Below are 14222 nucleotides of genomic sequence, written 5' to 3'. Positions count from 1 at the left end.
TATAGGATATACTATACCCAGGGACATACGAATAGATTATTAGCTGATATCATTGCTATATGAGTGTTGAAGCCGGGTGTAAACAGTAGAATCGATACATTGATACACAGGTATAAATAGTAATAGCTAGCTAACATAACGCAATAACAGATCCTCGACTTGTTTTACCTTCCCAAACCCGGATAGGATTCAGACCGGACAAGGCTACTCCACCAGGGAAACAGCCTGCATGCACCCTTCCTATCCTATCCTATCCTCACCTGACACTTTATATCCAGCGTTCTGCCTTTCCACCCTCTTCCCATCATATCCGCTGCACACCCACACTTCAAATATATCCATCCATACCAGACCCGATAGCATCTAGTTAATAAAGTTAATACAGAAGAAATGCAGAATCAAACTCCCAAAGACATAATCCGCGAATGCCCTACACAAGAAAAACAAACCAGTTAGCAATGACATACTCACATCACCACCCAAACAAAGTGTTGAACTCACCTCTCAGCCGAAACACCACTCCCTTCCTCCCCAGCATCTCCCTTGACAACCTTCTTCCCTCCCTTTCCTTTCGCAATACTCCCCCCACTAGAAGATGAAGTAGCAGCACTAGTCTGCATCCTCAAACTCGCCGTAAGAACAAACTGTCCTACAGCGGCACAGAAACCACTCAGGAAGGCATTGAACGGCTATAAGTATCCCAAACACATTAGCCCAAACCCCCACTTAGATATTTACTTCTCTCTCTCTCCCCCAACCGAAAAAAGGAAGAATGTATGGGTAAACTCACATAATTCCCCCCAACAACACAATAAACAAACTGCACACCACCAACCAGCACCAAGAATCCCATGAACGCATCAAGCAGCATTGTGCGCTGCGGCGTAGTAGCCAAATACTGCTGCCAGACCGTGTGGGCGATGTCGTAGATAGAGGAGTTCTGGGTGAGGGTTTTGGGACCGGAGGAAAGAGAGGAGGATGCTGCGGGTGCGGAGGAGGATGATGCGGAGGGCATGGTGGGTGGTGAGGGCGCGGGGACGGGGCCTGTTGTTGCTGGTGCGGCGGTGCGTTTTGGAGCCATGTTGTGTATTTGTATTTCTCTTTTTTTCTTTTCTATCGGGGAGAATGGAATTGAGGTCGGGGTTGGGTTGAGGGCGAAGAAGGATTGGGAAGGGGAGGTAGGTGGAGGTATAGTTACGCAAGCTGGCCTGTCCTGGGCGGGTGGTGGTTACGCGGTGTCACGTGATTTATAGATCGGGGGTGTTGTTATTGTTGTGTTTGGGGGTTGGTTGTGTTTGATTGTTTAATTTGAAGAAGATTATGATTGTTCCTTATTTAGAGGTTTAATTGGTGTGTTTGTATTCAGTCATTGTTGTTGTGTTGCCTACTGTGTAGGTATACAGGTAAAGTACTGCCTCGGCTGCATTGCAAGGTACATAGTACATACATAATTTATCATTAGCTTTTAGCTCATTTCCTAGCTAAATTTCTCATTATCGTGAATGGAGAGGTTTTGGTGGTCGTGTAGAGAGGAGACATTCAGTACAGAGGCATCTTCATGATGCCGATAATAGCCACCAGGGCCATCAAGGTATCAACACTACTGGTATCATCATCAAGCAAGCCAGTCCAGGGCATTGCCAAAAGGATTCTGCGTATTGGACGCTTGCAGGTCCATCTGGAAATCAGTCATGACCTGATCCCATTCTTCCCAGTTGAGATTCGCATTAGGCATCTCCTGCTGGGTCTCGCTCGGCTCCGCCGGCCTCACTAGCGTGTCTATCGACGCGCCCGAACACTCCTGCTGCTGTATGCTGGCTGCTGTGGCAGGGTTCAGCCAGTCCGTGTCGGGGAATAAATCCTTGATCACGCTGACTGGTCCGTCGCGCAAATCGAAATCGAGTCCGCCGTTCTCGGGCACACCATGCAAGGGTTCATTCTCTTGGGTTGTTGGTGAAGCCTGGAAGTCCAGTGCTCGGGGCAGGACTGGGGGCTGTATAATTGAGATTCCAGGGCAATTCGGGGCAGTGACATCGTGAGCTGCAATTATGCCGGAACTCATCTGCGCGCGCATCTCCTCTTGCTTGGCTCTGAACGCGGTTGCTCGCTTCATCAAGCGGGAAAGCGGACGCCAGAGCATGCCTTTCCGCTGCTTGCTGTTCTTGATCCACTCTGTATATAGGGTGCTCACGCATTTCCATGCCCGGTCGGTAAGAGGACTGAGTGGGCGGACACAAAGCTCTGACAGCACAAAGGCAATGGCATGCCATTGCATATTCGTGGCAAAGAGCCAGCTCCATTTGTACGTCTTGACGTCGCCATCCAGCAGTCGCTGGAACTCAGCCACCTCCACTGAAGTAGCAAACAAGCTCTCACGATTTGCGTGGCTCAGCGTTAAGCCTCGTTCAGGCCGGGTCATCGGATGATGAATGACGAGCCAGAGTTTGGTCAGGATCAGACGACCAATCGTCGCGCAGACCCACTGAATCGGAATATTCATGTCACAATGTTTAATATATCGGTCCTCAATGCGGTCGTTGATCGCCCTAATCACCTTGGAGCAGTTATCAGGGTTGAGCTGTCGGGTTGCCGAAATGAAAGGGGCGTTCGGACAAGTGTAGCTGACTCGACGCACAGCAACTGTAATATCGCAGCGAATCAGGCAAAATGTCATTTCAGTCCAGCCTACTCTCTCCTTAGGAGGCTCCTTCATGTCCGGCGTGATGTCCTCGTCATTGATATTCAGTGGCAGTCGAGTATCGTACAATCTTTCATGAATCTGTGCATCAGACCCGTGATCCTCGGCTGCCCGGATGTCCAACAAGCAAATGTGCCACCACAGTCGTCGTCGCATCTCCGTTTCATAAGGCTTCAGGCCGAAGTTGGTGCCGTCACGATGGAGACCCAGCCCTTGCGCAAGGCGAAGAACAAGCGCTGTCATAGACCAGACAAATTTGGTGTCATCTTCTCGACGAACGCCTATCAAGAATATGACCACAGCCTGTAGAAGAGTGATATTTTGAGTATTCAAGAGATCCGCTTTGGAAAGCGCCTGCTCGACTGCAAACCGGTATCGCTTGACAAGCACATCCCTCTCTTCTCCCAGGTGAACTGAACACTGGCTGGGCGACATGCTGATAATCGCGACCATGCACATTGCAAGGAATAGCGCCTCAAAGTTCTTATCCAAGCTGTTTGGATCTTGGGAAGCTGTAGTGAATAGCTGCCTGGCGCTTGCTTTATGAACGATTGGTATCAAGGGCGCCACATTTTCCAACCAGGTATTCCATAATAAGGGAATTTGGGATCTCGGCGGTAGGAAATCGTGTAGTGAGTGTGAAACGGAATAGAACCCGAATAAAAACCCATCATGGTTGGCCGAATGGCTTGACGATGTCTCAGGAGACGGATAGTCTTCCTCGTCCGAAGACGACGGGTCTAGAATATCTTGCAGTTCCTCGATCTATTGACGTTAGCATAATTACAAGATAAGAAGAAAATAGGGTTAATCACCTCATCTCCGAGACTCGCCCAGAATCGATTGCTAACATAACGGCTTCGACCCTCGTCGATAACCAATCGACCAAACTCATGCTCAATATTCCGCGGCGCTATCGGCCTGGTAGGATCCAGCTTGGCTGCATCCATAAGAAGCGGGCAGCCATCACCATCACCATCAGGCACCGAGGCCTGCGCATTGGCCGGGGGTGCGGGTGAATTTTGAGGATGCTGTTGTACCCGCGGGGAAGGCGTATCAGGAGATGACACCGCAGCACCGGTCGCTTTCTTTTCGCTGAGATGCTCAATGACACCCTCGAGGCGCCTTAAGCGAGACAGGAGCTCCGCATCTTGTGGTCGTTTGACTTTGCGTGGTGCCCTTCCTGGTGGGGGAAAGATACACTGGATCCCGGCCTTGGCGCAGTTGGAGCAAGGGGTTTTCTTGTTGCAGCGAACTTTTCTCCGACGGCAAGTGATGCAGCTGCGCAAGCTGTGGTCTTGTGCGGAATGGGAAGGGATGCCGTGGGTGTCGTGGCTGGTATGCGGGCCAGGCACAACGTCAGACCCGTTCCTGGGCGAGAGGGACGATGGGGCTGAGAGTGAGATCACAGACGAAGTGGACATGGCGTGGAACTGTTGCTGATAATGACAGGAGCCCCACCAAACCTCATCCTCACGCAAGGAGAATGTGTAGCAGGAGACGATTGATGGACATGAAAAACAGGAACAGAGCGGTTAGAAAAAGCAGAGTGAGAAATAAAGGATTTAACTTCAACAATAATGGTTAGATAAATTATCAACTTGTCGCGCCTGACTTGGATCTTCAGTCATCGACTCATACTTTAGTGGAACCCCGGGATGGATGGTCTCTCACTATTGGCTACACCCGGCCTGTTCTGGACCCGTCGCTTTGGTTAAGGGGTCTGTGATTGGTCATGTCTAGCCCTGCTTTACTAATCCCATCTGAACAATCACGTGGATGGGGAAGTGTAGGGCAAGAATTAGTTGAAAAGATAAAGAAGGATAAGATTGAGACGGCGCGATTCTCGGACTTTGTTGGCTGCGGGATTTGGGGCGATCATGCAGTGTCAGTTTACGGACACACGTCACTAGCCAGATACCGTCATTCCAGATGGTCAGGGCTGCTGATTCTCACCACCGGATTGCCCACACACAGTACTCCGTAGTTATCTGATCAACCCCGGAGTTAACCCCCAAAGTCCGCCAAGTCAACACGCTTCTATTTCCGGACGCCCAAGCTTTCTCCGATTGTACTTATTTCAAACTGCACCAGTCTCCTTGACAGTCCGCGGATGGTCCGCGGGTGGTCCGCGGAGGAGACTGTAATCCAGTTTAACTTGGTATCTATCTGCAGGATGATCCTGCAGAAGGAACAATCAGTCCTTCTCATAAATTCGTGTGCATTAGACAACTTTTTATGACAGATGTTCATATTTGTTCATCTTTTGTTCGTCAATAGGAGATCGTTGTGGTAGTGCCCAAGCTTAAGAGTTGGCTGCTGGAAAACAGTGTAGAGCCAAGACGAAAACAGCAAGGATGTCACACGAGTAACTTCTATTTTGATTGCAGACATCACTCTAATTGTAATTGAGACCCACCCCCCCTATATACATTCACACCATTGTGTAGTACTACTAGGTAGTAAGTCGCATTATATAGTATGTTCACAGAAGCCACACAACGGGCTTTGATGCTCAGCAGCCCATCTTACTATGGGCGACCACATTTTCAAACGGTATTCCATGTCCCATGTCCCAGAGTAAAAAAAAGATCCAGAGTATATATAGAAACATTCCCAAACGCCATATATAGCCAACATGCGGGAGTTGGTAGCGCACCGAAGGCAAACGCCGTATATGCAAATAAAGTCAAAAGTCTAGGTGCTGGGCCACTTCAAATCGTTACCGTCATACACAAGCCCGACGTGATACAAGCGCATCAAGGGAGCTCGGTCGATATCATACAGTCGCACGATCAACCCCTGAACAGGCGCCCGAGGGGCGTAGTCCGAACGGGAATGTCGGTCTCCCGTCGCCCAAAGTGCCTCTTCCGGCTAAATCGAAACATGTAAGCAAGAATCGCGAATGGCTCGGGCGCATCAAACCTACCTCATCTTATCCCATACTTGAGTCTGTTGGTTGAAATGGTATCTGTGCCACGCATTAGTAAGAGCGAAGACATTGACTATAGATCGAAGCATACCCTTGGAACACGGAAGCAGTCATCGACTTCGACCCGTATTCTTTCTTTAGTAGACGAACGTATTCGAACGGGATCTTGACCGGAACATCTTCGAAGTAACTGTTCCGCAGTGGGAAGATCTCGGTTTCCTAACCCCAGGTCAGCCACATTGTTGTGTCACCAGTTCAAGCGCCACCTACATCAAACCGATGGCCATCCTTGCACATCAATGCCCCAGGCTCGCGATCATTCTGCCTCCGCTCGTCGTCCTTGCGTACCGCCGTAATATCGATGAACAGCCCAGACGATGTGTCTATCCACCGCGCATCGATCACGTTAAGCTTGTCATCGGTCGATCGGACGACATAGTTCGGGTTGATCTCCAGCAAATAGGTTCGGCCGCCGTCGACGCCTGAAATCTCAAAGTGGTGCTCGGTCATGTTGTAGTAATCGGCAAGAAAATGGATGGTCGGCTCGGAAATTTGAACGTCGAGGTCGTTGTCCCATGGAAAGATCTATCCATCCATTAGCGGGCGGCGCATCGTACACACCCATGGTTTGTGTCACACCTTCTGGTTCCACCACCAAGCCAGCAGAGTTCCATGCATTATCCAGGTTTCCGCCCCAAGGTCTGCCATTGTCGAAAGATAGGTCCGGATGAGTTCCGACAGGTGCGGAACAGTCTCCGCCTCGGAGAGAGGTTCATCGGCGAAGCTATCAAGGAGATCAGCAATCGTGAAAATCAACCAGTGGGGAACCAGACATACCGTCCATCATAGTGGTAGTGGAAGCTAGTTCAGATTAGAGTTAGTCAAAGACAACAAAAGAAACACCGCCCGAGTAGATCCTATGGCATACCTAGATTCCTCTGTAACTTGTTAGACAAAGCCGATAACAACCGCAGCACTAGGCCAGACTTACTGAAGTATTTCTCTCCCGGTTCCCCCCCTTTTCCGGAGTAATCCTTGACCATATCAGGCCGCACACTCATGAAATCGACATCGGCGCTTGCCGATCCAACAGCACATAATAACCCATAGAGGCCGAGAATCAAACGGGGCGTCGAAGACCACATAGTGGCGGGAAACGATAGACGATACTTGTTCTTTCAATGTTGAGAGACCGTAAAGCGCATGCTCTTATCCGAGGTTGCACGATGGCGTAGATAAGACGGGGGATGTCCGCGCTGCCAATAAAACCGGAATGGGCGGGATTTGTTGTAGGGGCCGAAGGGGCCAAAGGGGGAACGGACGAAGACAAGTTGGAGGGGCCACCCAGTTCGAGAAGAGAGGGACAAAAGATGTATGTATGTACGTGTGTGGAGGAATCAGAATAGAAGAGAAAGAGAGAAGAAGATTGAACAAGAAACAAGAAACAAGAGTATAATTATTCAGTGGAAAGCGACGTAATCAGTGCGGCGCATAAGAGGGAGTAATGTGAATAGTCGTCAATAAATTAGATTTGAGTACAAATGGGGGGCGCCTAGAAAAAAAAACCACGAATCGCCAGGGCGATCGGCAGGGAAGAGACGTATAAAAAGAATAAAAAGAACCGCCGCCAAACCGGCGTGCTACTTTACTGTGTACTGTTACGGGGGGCCCCCCGGTCGCGTGCTCAGTTACCGTCCAGCCCAAAGAGTGGCAAGGAACCTTGGAAACAACTTGAACAGCCTTGCCAGTCTTGGCGATGGGCTTACTGGGCTTACCGTGCCGATCCGACTGGAACGCCTGGAAGAATCTGCCACGCTCTGTGCTGTCTGACTCGTTGGTGTCAGCGATTTCATCGGTTTCCTTGGGTGTCCAACCTACGGATGCACCCTGGTCGGTTCACACAAATCGTCATGTAAAGACCGTTTTTGGACGAGATCAATAATACATCAATACATCAATACACCCAGTCCACCAGGACATCTCGGGTTTGATCTCTCCGACTGGACTAGTAGCACTACATGAATAGTCGACTCCTACCAACCACCGACACTAGAAATCCGCTAGACGCCCGTCTTAGTACCTTGCGTGCGTAGTCTCAGGCCAATAGCATGACGAATCTCGCACGGCCTGTTCCGAATGACTTGGTCCGATGGCGTTTACCTTTGTCCTGGGTTCGCCAGTTTATAGTGCTGAAATGCGTGCAAAGTGGCCCTAAACACTGGGGCCGCGTCATAGTCTGATAGCGGCATTTCTCCCCCTCTCCGCCAGAGTCCAATGTCTTCCTTGAATTACCCGCTCTGCATCCATTTTGTCTCTAGTTTCAGGTGACAGTTGTCCTTCCAGCTGCTGTCATCACCCCTAGCTCGGATGACGAGAATGGTTTCTAAATCACTGTTCCGGTCAAGCTTTTCCCCCAAAGCCCCCTTCTCCAATGTGACGGCGTGACGGTTTTGTGTTGCACGGAGTCACTGTAAGGGTAGGGAGGAGTCTGCAGTGTTAAAAGTGGGGGAACTCCGCTGCATCGAACAGAACGTTGGCTTTAAAATGTACGGCGATCGTCGCTCATCATGCTATTCTTGCTCTCCGCTGTTCCTGCCAGTCTTTTCCCTTTATTGTGCCCTTACACATAAATAGAAGCCACAGCCATAGCTTGCCGTCTCGGGCGCTGACCAAGGACCACATTGTCTCAGCATCGACCATTGGACTTTAGTAAGAATAACAAGCAAATTTGTTTTCTGAATGAACCGACTGAGATCTCTGACAAGATCCCCTAATCAAAACAATGCGGGATCGGGTCTCCTTGGTCGTCAGCAAACTCTATGCACATTCTCTATTTTCAGAGCGAGTCATGTACACGAGACAAAAATTAGGATGCATAACAAGTAAAATCTAAGTACTTACCAAACATGCCTTATCACTGCACGAAAGGTAGTATCGCATGTCGGGGAGGCGGGCTTAGGCTGCCGAGACATGCTGCTCAACTTTAGGGCCATGACACGCAGTCGATCTTCAATGAGGACGTTACTTGTACACAGTCTGTAGAGCCTAAACCTAAAAATATTTCCGAATTGCTTGAGCTGTGCTCAACTGAGTTATGACCGGCCTGCACGCAGTGTCAGCTTCAGAGAGGAGGCCATACAAAGGGGTCGAAGGCTCGTAAGCACTGGGACTACTATGGAAACCTCACTCAGCGCGGACTGGAAAGCTGCGTATAAGCGTAAAACGTTTCATCGATTGCTTGATGTTCCAGGATGCCACTATTGCCTTGGATGTTGATGCTTGAGCTCACTGCTCTCCTGCCGGCAAGCTGTCGGCAGGCGATCATTCTCGACATGTGATTATGTAAATTGTCACAACTACATACTTGTCAGGTGGTAGTGGAAGATAACACCGGCGAAATAAGACCGTGAGGTGGATTGAAAGATATTGACCGTGACTTGCATACGTCCATTGGCTTGGGATCTATCCAAAGTTAGTAGGAGACAAGCAGCTCAGCTATCTAGGTATAGAAGCTGACGCATGATAAACAGTAAACACGAGCCTCCACTAAAGAATCAAGGATATTCACGGGCCCTTATAGATTACCACATCGGGCCAAGTGGTGCCTTGCGGCGCTCGATACCGCCGAACGTGGCTGCCTGATTGGTCGGGATGTGGAGGAAGTGTGCCGGCGCATCGGGGAAATCGGTTCCGATGATTCGTCAGGTTTGGGATGTCTTCCTTTTCTATCTTTGACTTCGGGGTTATCGCTGCTAATTTGGGGGGCTAATAGTACTAATCAAGTATCGTCTACGGGGTGCACCAAGCACTAGGCTGTCTCTCTCTCTACATCGAGACTTTTCTCCTGCCGCCTGAGAACTTTGTTCTACTGGAAACAGTCATGAGCGGTATAGAGAGTCTCGAGCCCGTTCAACGGCATACTTCCACTCCATATCCAGCAACGCACTGGAACTGAGATTAATTCTTGATCAGGGACATAGGACTGTAGCTTACATGCGGTAAGCACTCACTGGGCACTAATTAATCTTTGGATCTTCCCGACTACTGTGCACCCAAGATGGGAGACTAACTGTACCATAGTTCCAACTTGATCTAATCTCTCCACTTTGGCCTTCCGCTCGCCAAAGAGAACAGGGGACTAAATTGCACTAGCCTTAGACTTCTTTCCTACAGGCCAAACCCCTCTTAGCAATGGCACCATCTTGGCCCTTAAAAGCACCGAAAAAGGCTCTTTAGCCTTTCCCCCCTTTGTGGCTGGATTCTCACATGACTGAGGCTTGTATGCGTCCCACTGCTTCAGCTGGATTCTGCTGCTGCACCAACTCCGACTACTTGCGGCACCGGGTACATGGCGAGTTCTGCAGTTTCCCCTGCCGGCGGGCGTCCAATTGGATGTCTTCTTCCCAGATTCGACTTTCGATATACCTGTTGATTTTGTTTCCATTCTTGCGATATCCTCCACGTTATCACTTCTGAGGCTCTCTCAAACCTGGTTTGTCAGACAGCAAACGACGATGTTAATATCCGTCTTTTACATCTTCCATTGATTACATACCGCTTCCGGAGACGAATAATAAGAAGCAGCAATATCGCCTAGTCAGCCTCAACAGACGCTGTGCACACTTAATCTGGATTTAGTCTACTATCCTCCGACCCTTGCGTCTATCGTCGATCACCAGTGGCCCGGATACTACGCCTTGTAGCAAGGTGTGGGGGCCAAAATGTCGAAAATACCCACAAATCCTCCAGGCGACTCAAATTCGATGCCCCAGGCGGCGACCGCGCAACAATTAAATCGATCATGCGAATCGTGTCGAGGACTCAAAGTCCGTTGCTTACCCGATCCTTCGACGCCCAACCAATGCCAACGATGTGTGAAAGCCAACAGACCCTGTATCTTCGTGGCGCCCCAAAGGCGGCGGCCACGCAAGCGGACTGACTCGCGGGTCGCTCAGCTGGAGAGAGAGATGCGACAGATGCGCTCTCTGCTCAAGGACAGGTTACGCGTGGATGAAAGCAGTGCCGAAAGCGTCGGCAGCGAAAGAGAGGACTCTCGGGAACCCGACCTGGGGCCGAGCATCAATGATTCGATGCCCGCAGGTTCAGATCCTCCAAGCAGCGCATCGGGATCGGCTAGACCCATGGACTTTTCACCTAGCTTCCCTTCAAACTCTCCATATCCCAATACCTTCGACAGCGGTGCCACTCCCGGCTTAGCTTCCAATCCTGTATCGTCGAGCTATTCGCTTGAAGCAACTCTAGAAAGGGATGTCGTCGGTCAAGGCTTGATATCACTGGAATACGCCAACGATCTAGTCGCCTTCTTTATCACTGAGCTCACAGCCTTTGCTCCAATCGTCGTACTGCCCCCAGATACAACTGCTTACCAACTGCGTTGCTCGAAGCCGGTGCTGTTTCTCTCAGTCATTGCCGCAGCAGCTGTCTCGTTGGATGCCAACCTGGCCGCTGCTCTCAACCGTGAGATGATTCGAGTGTATGCCGAACGCTTCTTCATCAATGGCGACAAATCCTTGGAATTAGTCCAGGCATTGTTGCTCATGATTGTCTTCTACTTCCCGCCCGACTCTCCTTTGAAACTGCAATTCTATCAGTATACTCATATAGCGGCCACGATGGCCCTGGAGATTGGCTTGGCTTCAAAACGACGAGTGCCCCCAAGCTCCAGTCGCAGAACGAATAAAAAGACTGCATATGATGAGCCAATGGCGGAACAAGCGAGAGCCATCTTGTTCTGCTATCATTTGACATCCATGTAAGCTTCAATGCGGATACTGTTGAGATTGACCTGCTAATGGAGAACAGTGTCGCAATGAAAACACGCCGGCCGAATTTGCTTCTCTTCAACGACTGGATGAGCGAGTGTGTAAAGCATTTGGAGCGCTCGCCAAATGCAGTCGATAGACATATGGCCACTTGGTTTGAGCTTCAGCGAGTAGTCGATGAGGCGATGACATCTTTTGGGCTCGACGACACGAGCTCGACCGCCCCGCTCACCGAGTCGCGGCTGCAAGCCGTCCTGCGATGGTTTGACAACCGGATGCAGACATGGAAGAAAGATCTATCCATGGAGATGCACACAGGTAAATTGTTCCCAAAACGGTTGATGTGGGCACGTGAAGTGGCTAATATCATACCTCAGTGCCCATGAATTTCGAGTACCATTACACCAACCTCGCGATCTATGAGCTTGCTGTTGGAGAAGGCTATCGAGATCCTGATGCGATCAAGCAACAATATTATACTCTCCCATCACTGGAAAAGAGTGACAAGTCAAAAAGCGCGCCACTGAGTGCGGTCCGTGTAGACTTCACGATCAAGTGGCTGAACGCCGCCCACGAGATGCTCGACTTCTTCCTAGGCTGTGACACGGAGATGCTGCGGAAGATCCCCAACCTCATCTACACCCGGGTCGGAGTGGCCATCCTGTCTCTGCTCAAAATATACTTCTCCGTTAGATCTGGCGCGCTAGGGGAGTTTGTGACTGCCGAGTCCGTAAATGTCGAGAAATACTTGGATGCAATGACCAGGCGACTAGCGGAGGCAAGCGGTGGTCAGAAATACAAAATTCCCAGCCGATGGTATCTCGTCGTTGCCATTAAGGCTCGAAATTGGTATGACCGCTTTGAGCAGAAACAGATGCAGAGAAATGCTGGTTTCGTTCCTCAATTGAGCGCTGGTACGCCAATCTCTCCAAGTCATGCCGCCCCTCAGAATCAGCTGCCATTTGACCCATCACAGCCAAATGCGTCACTGGTAATGAAGACGGAGTACTCCTCCATGGTTCCTTTCCAGGCGATGAATGTGAATTACGGCGTACCGCCGCCGACGGATCAGATATGGCAACCCGACCAGAGCGGGGGTTACCAAAACATGGTTCACATGAATACCTTTGCCGGCTATCAGCCTGCAATGTTGCCTCCTCACTATGGATATGATGTACAGCAACAGCGAACACCGCCAGAGAGCGGTCAGCAAGGAAACCCATCACCGGCCAGAACGGGCATGGAGCTTGATGAGTGGATGCCGGACGGCAGTATTTTTGCGATGCCCAGCTTGCCTGGATTCTGAAAAGCAGTCGCTGAAAAGCCTTCGAATCTAGATAGAGAAGATGGATCACCTGGAAGTGGCCATCTGTTTGCACACATTAGCATAGACATGGAAAGCCCTCCCAATCATTTTCATCCACCTGCCATATGGAGAGGCAGGCACGCCAGAAGGCCAGTATTTGATGGATATTGCGACAAGAAGTCTTCAGGATCGAGAGAGAACTCGAATAAGAGCACACAGTAGGAAGAAGAAAAAAAATAAGAGTCCAAGATGGGGTCCGCAGAACTAACAACTCTGTCCCACAGTAAGCGATATGCATGCTCAATGTCTCTCGAGGTTACTCCGTCGGGGGTTCGGTAGACATGAAACCTCCGACATCCAGTTGGGGTAGTATATTTCCCCCAAGGCCCCAACATCAGCGTCCACAGCTGCCGGGGTTCTCCGAAAGGGGAATTTGTGGAGACTTTCAAGGCTCCTCAAGCTCGCTATTCAATGATGGTTTGCTGTTTTAGACCCGGTCACCATGTGGGTTGTGGCCTTGTGCAGCTAGCTGCAAGTTCGACTGTTGGGACTTGGGAGGTACCACTGGCTCATGTGGAGCTGCACATTGAGCAAGCGATTGACCCACGGAGAAATAACCCATCAGAGAGGATCGCCTGATGATCGTGAGATGTCATGAACATGGGGCATATTCGAGATTTATGCGGAACTGCACAACGGCGAATAATTGGCCTGGCTCCGTTCCAGTGTCTCTGGATATCGGCCGACAATTCGGAATCGGGCCGAATCTCTCGTCTCCTTGCCGATGGCCATTCATCTTGCTATTCTGGGTTCGAGTCCCTGCAAAACTTGTATGATGTATCTATACTATGCTCACGCCCGAGTATTACCTGTATTGGTGCGAGTCTCATGACTTCATACTTTGTGCAATGACACTGAGCACATCAGAAGACTCCATCAAACCACGTACCGCGCCACGTCCGTCCCCACCAGGCTTTATAGAAAGCCATTTCCAGGTTATGCACTATTGTTGGAATAATGGATGCTCTTATACTCTCGCATATCTTTTGTTGTGTTCGCTGAAAGCACTGGAGCTATCTAGTAAGAACCTTCCCATATGGCAGGGTGGCTGTTATTGCTTGTCCAAGATGGGATACGCAAATTACTATCCAACGTTATAACAGTGGTGACATAGATTGCGAGGATCTTCTGCCTTAATCGTAGAGGACAAGTCTGCTTCTTGGTAACCTTTAAATCATCTACAGGCAGTTTGACACTTCTTGGTAGATCTCCCCATCAAACAGGCTAATCTGGGACGATGCAGCGGATGGGACAGCCGCAGTACAACTAGTAGAAACGTACGTGCTGGGTCCTGCATCAGCTGTCAAAAATCAAGCTTTGAGCCTTGACATAAACCGTAGTGTTGAGGGCGTCTTCAGCTCCAATCAAGGTGACGCTGAAGAAAGTGGCTGTGTGGTCATCCGATCATGCAAATGGCAGCCTAGTGAAGTTCCGATCCATGCA

General features: G+C 50.0%; 4 protein-coding genes across 4 annotated transcripts; 1 reads left to right on the top strand and 3 right to left on the bottom strand.

Moving 5' to 3' along the window:
• Positions 1-363: 363 nt before the first annotated feature.
• AtWU_00241 (putative oligosaccharyl transferase subunit Dad1) lies at positions 364-1081 on the bottom strand (the record flags this gene model as incomplete). Its single annotated transcript, XM_035495357.1, has 3 exons — positions 364-430; positions 502-689; positions 791-1081. 3 exons carry the CDS (start codon positions 1079-1081, stop codon positions 364-366), a joined length of 546 nt encoding a protein of 181 aa, XP_035351250.1.
• Positions 1082-1615: 534 nt separating this feature from the next.
• Positions 1616-4122, bottom strand: AtWU_00240 (putative C6 transcription factor; the record flags this gene model as incomplete). The annotated part of the gene is made up of 2 exons (XM_035495356.1): positions 1616-3463; positions 3514-4122. The coding sequence occupies 2 exons, from the start codon at positions 4120-4122 to the stop codon at positions 1616-1618; spliced, it is 2457 nt and encodes an 818-aa protein (XP_035351249.1).
• A 1371-nt stretch (positions 4123-5493) lies between these two features.
• On the bottom strand, positions 5494-6775 carry AtWU_00239 (putative mannosylphosphorylation protein (Mnn4); the record flags this gene model as incomplete). Its single annotated transcript, XM_035495355.1, has 8 exons — positions 5494-5572; positions 5628-5669; positions 5722-5849; positions 5901-6215; positions 6270-6414; positions 6468-6491; positions 6559-6568; positions 6622-6775. The coding sequence occupies 8 exons, from the start codon at positions 6773-6775 to the stop codon at positions 5494-5496; spliced, it is 897 nt and encodes a 298-aa protein (XP_035351248.1).
• A 3576-nt stretch (positions 6776-10351) lies between these two features.
• Positions 10352-12719, top strand: AtWU_00238 (C6 zinc finger domain protein; the record flags this gene model as incomplete). Its single annotated transcript, XM_035495354.1, has 3 exons — positions 10352-11403; positions 11454-11731; positions 11791-12719. The coding sequence occupies 3 exons, from the start codon at positions 10352-10354 to the stop codon at positions 12717-12719; spliced, it is 2259 nt and encodes a 752-aa protein (XP_035351247.1).
• Positions 12720-14222: the final 1503 nt, after the last annotated feature.

The sequence above is a fragment of the Aspergillus tubingensis genome (genome assembly GCF_013340325.1).
Source record: "Aspergillus tubingensis WU-2223L DNA, scaffold_1, whole genome shotgun sequence".
Taxonomy (NCBI): Eukaryota; Fungi; Ascomycota; class Eurotiomycetes; order Eurotiales; family Aspergillaceae; genus Aspergillus; species Aspergillus tubingensis.
The sequence above is the reverse complement of the archived record's forward strand: the minus strand, read 5'-3'. Positions and strand labels throughout refer to the sequence as shown.